The 5,242-nt window shown below is 45.9% G+C and overlaps 1 protein-coding gene across 1 annotated transcript; it reads right to left on the bottom strand.

Annotated features, from left to right (window-relative positions):
* Positions 1 to 517: 517 nt before the first annotated feature.
* Positions 518 to 4,797, bottom strand: actb2 (actin, beta 2). Its single transcript, XM_073493822.1, has 6 exons — positions 4,630 to 4,797; positions 3,058 to 3,187; positions 2,583 to 2,822; positions 1,734 to 2,172; positions 1,443 to 1,624; positions 518 to 1,330 (listed from the first exon to the last, which is right to left on the bottom strand). Exons 2-6 carry the CDS (start codon positions 3,178 to 3,180, stop codon positions 1,187 to 1,189), a joined length of 1,128 nt encoding a protein of 375 aa, XP_073349923.1. The 5' UTR covers positions 3,181 to 3,187; positions 4,630 to 4,797; the 3' UTR covers positions 518 to 1,186.
* Between the last annotated feature and the right edge of the window lie 445 nt (positions 4,798 to 5,242).

The following is a 5,242-nucleotide window of genomic DNA, read 5'->3' on the forward strand; positions in this document are numbered from 1 at the left end:
AAATAAATGTTCAGCCCTCTGCATCCACTGATGGGCTGTGAAATTTAGGTTTTTAAAATGGTAGTTCTTTTAATGCACCACTGGCCTGTCAGAGATCAGAGCCTTGAGTTTAGATCCAAATGCACAAAATCTGAGCCCTTTATAATATAAATCCTTTGTTACTAATGTAACTTAGTATTCAAGAATCAAACTATGGTTGAAATATTTCAGATTTCCTCCAGACATTGAGTTAGAAGCCTAAATGCAACCTGTTTTCATATGATGTAATAAAGTGGTGTGTAAATGATATTCTAGTCTTTTGTAATTTGCAGGTTGAGCCAGAAGCAGCTAGATCTTTTAATGCTGTACTACAAATTTAGTTCACTTGAAGTATGCAGTCATGTTTCTGTAGAAAACATTTTCAAACATTAACATGTTATTTCATTAGTCTAGGCAGTGTTTAGCAAGTTCAAAAAGTTGAGGTGACATTCAAAAGACAAATGAACCATTTTAGATAAAGCAGGACAAGAGTCAGACATCATGTCGGAACACATGTGCACTTTATTGGGATTGTTTCAGTCAGTGTACAGGTTGGCCCCACCGGTCTGGCACCCCTTGTAACCCCATCACTTCGAGACCCCTTGCCCCACCACCCCGGGGATGAAACCTCCAACAGGGGGAAGAAGAGGTCACGACTGGGTTTTGCATAACAAAAACAAAAAAAATTAACAGGACCAAGATATTTTTAAGGCTGAAAGTACAAAAAACCCAGACATAATTTACATACAAGCGATACTACAACCATGTTTAAGTATGCGCCAACCACTGGGCAGCCTTCACAGAGGCGAATACGTGTCTGAACAATGCAGTTAACATTTGGAATCATGTATCTGAACAATGCAGTTAACAAACATTTGGAATGACTCAAAGAAAAAACAAAATGTACATTTTTTTAAGTCCCCAGATGCAACTGCAGAACCCTGGGGTGCTTTTTTTAAACCTAGCCAAAAACATTACTGTATCCTTCATCGTTCCAGTTTTTTAAAATCCTGAGTCAAGCGCCAAAAATAACTGAAGCCATGCCAATGAGTTGGTCATCTAGGCTCTGCGCCTGAGTGTGTATGAGAAATGTGTGGTGTGTGGTTGTTTTGCACAGAGCTGAAGTTGTTGGGCGTTTGGTTGGGGAGGGGGAGGAGGAACAGTCTGTTTAGAAGCATTTGCGGTGGACGATGGAGGGGCCGGACTCATCGTACTCCTGCTTGCTGATCCACATCTGCTGGAAGGTGGACAGGGAGGCCAGGATGGAGCCTCCGATCCAGACAGAGTATTTACGCTCAGGTGGGGCAATGATCTGCAGGAGACAAGACAAAAATTTATTAGGATACCAATGCATTTTGTTCAAATACACCTTCAACCAGTCAGACAAAATGCCACTCTGCTGGCTCTGTAGCACATCAGCTCACCTTAATCTTCATGGTGGATGGGGCCAGGGCTGTGATCTCCTTCTGCATCCTGTCGGCGATGCCAGGGTACATGGTGGTACCTCCAGACAGCACAGTGTTGGCATACAGGTCCTTACGGATGTCGACGTCGCACTTCATGATGCTGTTGTAGGTGGTCTCGTGGATTCCGCAGGACTCCATACCTGAGAGCAAATGTGAAAGACTCGTTAGGAAATTGTGAAGCGCCAGCAACCATAAGAGTTTAGTATGTTTTAGTGGGTATTGTACGTTTAGCTCAAGTAAGGAACCTACCGAGGAAGGAAGGCTGGAAGAGGGCCTCTGGGCAACGGAACCTCTCATTGCCGATGGTGATGACCTGTCCGTCAGGCAGCTCATAGCTCTTCTCCAGGGAGGAGGAGGAGGCAGCAGTGCCCATCTCCTGCTCGAAGTCCAGGGCGACGTAGCACAGCTTCTCCTTGATGTCACGCACGATTTCCCTCTCGGCTGTGGTGGTGAAGGAGTAGCCACGCTCTGTCAGGATCTTCATGAGGTAGTCTGTGAGGTCGCGGCCGGCCAAGTCCAGACGCAGGATGGCGTGGGGCAGGGCATAGCCCTCATAGATGGGCACTGTGTGGGTCACACCATCACCGGAGTCCATGACGATACCAGTGGTACGACCAGAGGCATACAGGGACAGCACAGCCTGGATGGCAACGTACATGGCGGGGGTGTTGAAGGTCTCGAACATGATCTGCAAGAAGAAGACACAACATTTTAGTTTTCAGTCACAGTATAAGTCTTTAACTTTTGTGGCTACTGCACTCGCTACATGCATTAGAGTGAGGCTGAGATTTAAGTTAGTAGAAAACAGGTGCAGAAAGTCAACATCCCTTCACACTTGTGCATGTCAGATGTTCTAATAGGTGCTGATCTACTGACTCAGCTAAGACACAAGTGCAGATAAAAAAAAGGCACACAGTCAAGAGAGACCTGTTGATGATAGATCATCTTATAGGAGAGAAGTCCTGGAGGAGAGGGAGGAATGAGCAAGTGAGAATGGAAAAGGAGACTAAGAAGGAAATGAGGGAACTAGAACTGACAATACTTTATGTTGTCTGGATATGCTATAAACTCTGCATGTGTAAGAGGAGGGGTGTGTACCTGGGTCATCTTCTCCCTGTTGGCTTTGGGGTTCAGGGGGGCCTCTGTGAGCAGGACAGGGTGCTCCTCAGGGGCAACTCTCAGCTCGTTGTAGAAGGTGTGATGCCAGATCTTCTCCATGTCATCCCAGTTGGTCACAATACCGTGCTCGATGGGGTACTTCAGGGTCAGGATACCCCTCTTGCTCTGGGCTTCATCACCAACGTAGCTGTCCTTCTGGCCCATACCCACCATCACACCCTGAACACGAGAGAGATTGTTTAGTAAATCTGATTCTGCACTGAAACATTGAGATCCAAATCTAGATAGACAAATTACAATTTCATAATGAATGTGTAGTTTATGTTTAGATCAATTAAAACAAATGCCACTTTCAACTGGCACTAAAGAAAATAGCTAATTATATTAGGACATTAAAGTGTATTTATCAAATTAAAATTTGCAAATATTTATTCAAGTCGTGACTTTATCTCACCTGATGCCTGGGGCGACCGACGATGGAGGGGAAGACAGCACGAGGGGCGTCGTCTCCGGCGAAACCGGCTTTGCACATACCGGATCCGTTGTCAACAACCAGTGCGGCGATTTCATCTTCCATGGCTGAACTGTTAAGAGGGAGAAGAGAACCGTTAAACACTCGAGTCTCACATCCACCTCCCTCCCCACCTCCGCCCGCTGTACTCTGAGCTCTCACTTCCTGTTAACTCAGCCGCAGTTCACTAGGCTGGCCGCTGGGTGGAGCTCGTGCCCCACATTCCGACCAAAGCCAGACAAAAGGAAGTGGCGCTGCATTCTGTTATTACCATATAAGGACATGGTTCGGTTTTGAGCAGCTTTGCGGCTACCGGCGCCATGGCGCGCGGCCAGATAACTGTACAGCACATGAAGAAAAAGGAACATTCGACACCGTCAGACCCGCGACCACTCCCTCCACCTCACTGCGACTCCTTCCGTCGCCACCTCCCATTGTTGCTCACTCGCACTGGTTTTTTAATGCCGAATGAAAGCTTCAATATCACTGCGTCATCGTCGCCCTCAACTGCTTCATTCATTACCCTTACCGGCCGTCTGACACGACTACTTCTGTTACTCACAATTCAACTGTTTTCAAAATTATTCGCCGCCCCAACCGTTAAATACTGACCACTGGCTTTAAAAGAAATAAAGTTGCATAATGAAGTCATACGTTGGCTCAATGGGCCACAAGTCCTTGACTGATGCTCCATTTCCTGAAAGCCACGCCTTTACTTAGAGTGGATCATCTGTCATCCGCAGTTTCCCCTTTTCCTTGTGTGCGAGTTTACGACATTATTCATAGCGAGGCAGGACTTTTCTATTAACTAATTAATGATTTTTGCAGGCCTCCTTTTCTTTGCCATTTACGGATTAGAGGAAGTCTGATAAATGTAAATTATTCCGATGAAAAGGCGAAATTTAAACACGCCCAAGAAATGTGCACAAGTGTCCGTGAAAAAAAATTAATCTTGATTAAGACCACTACTGATGCAAGTCTGAAGGGCGGTGTTAGCATGGCGTGGCTAGGCTAATGTGCTAAAGTAGGTCACACCCCGCCGCATCGGGCGCACAAAGGGAGCAGCCGGGATCCAGACGACCTCAACTCAAAAGCCTCTTTCAAACTAACCTGCTGGGTGAAAGATATGAGCCAACATCGAGGACAACAAATGTTGCACAACTACACGGTGGCGAACCCAGTTTTACAGAGACTGTCAACTTATTAAGTATAATTAACCATAAGCCGGCAACATCCAAAGGCACCTGTCGCAAAGTAACCGTCTCTGGCCGTTAATAATGCATACATTTAAAACAAGCAAACATCACTATCATAATTACCTTTTTCAAAATCATTACGTTAAATTAGCAGTTCAGTGGTGAATGGCAGGACAAAGAACCTCGTGGTCTCTGCCATATTTCCATTTCAAAAATTACAAATTTCAGACAACAGCAACGAAAAACAAATCAACTCATTGTTTACTTGCCAAATATTAGCCAACAATTGGAAATATGCAAATAGTTTCTGTCTTCTTACCTTTGGGTGGGGGGCTTTTCGCTTTAAGGGAACCGGTTTCAGGCAAATGATATCCCGCACAAGCTGCGTGTGACGGCGCTCAGAGTGAATCTGTTAGCTGTGGGCGCATGCCTTATATACTCCGTCAGTTGCCCGGCTCTAGCCATAAAAGGTAAACTTTCGGAATGGCGCCCTCTGATTGGTCCAGCGTCATTCACTGGGGCACGTCGCGTGCACACTGTGGTGCACTGGGCGCTCGCGATTTGAGGGAGAGAGAGAGAGAGGGAGGCGATAATAGCAAAGGATTGGAGAAAATAAAAGGGAAGGGATTGATGTTGTGAGGCCTAGTAAGCTTAATCTCCTCATGTACTGCTTTATATACCGCTTTAATGATGTCTAAACTTTCACATGTGTGAAACTATCTTCTCTACACCTGCTCTGAGCAGTTGATCACAAACTAATATGATAATTGACAGAGCTTTGCACCGAGGACTCCTCCCTGTGAAGGCTGCAATGGCCCAGGACATGTTATCCAAAGGCTGTCCTCGCTCACAGCTCTTCTCTTAAGATAAACCTGATGCTGTTTGATATTTCAGACATTACAGAGGACGGAGGCGGCGACGCTGATGTCGCT

The sequence above is a fragment of the Pagrus major genome, chromosome 23 (assembly GCF_040436345.1).
Source record: "Pagrus major chromosome 23, Pma_NU_1.0".
In the NCBI taxonomy this organism is placed as follows: domain Eukaryota; kingdom Metazoa; phylum Chordata; class Actinopteri; order Spariformes; family Sparidae; genus Pagrus; species Pagrus major.

Excerpts from the sequence above, each read along its gene's own strand:
- actb2 (XM_073493822.1), bottom strand. The coding sequence starts at position 3,180 with ATGGAAGATGAAATCGCCGCACTGGTTGTTGACAACGGATCCGGTATG. Across the intron at positions 1,625-1,733 it reads CTTCCAGCCTTCCTTCCTCG|GTATGGAGTCCTGCGGAATC; the intron begins GTAGGTTCCTTA and ends ATTTGCTCTCAG. Across the intron at positions 1,331-1,442 it reads CATCCACCATGAAGATTAAG|ATCATTGCCCCACCTGAGCG; the intron begins GTGAGCTGATGT and ends TGTCTCCTGCAG.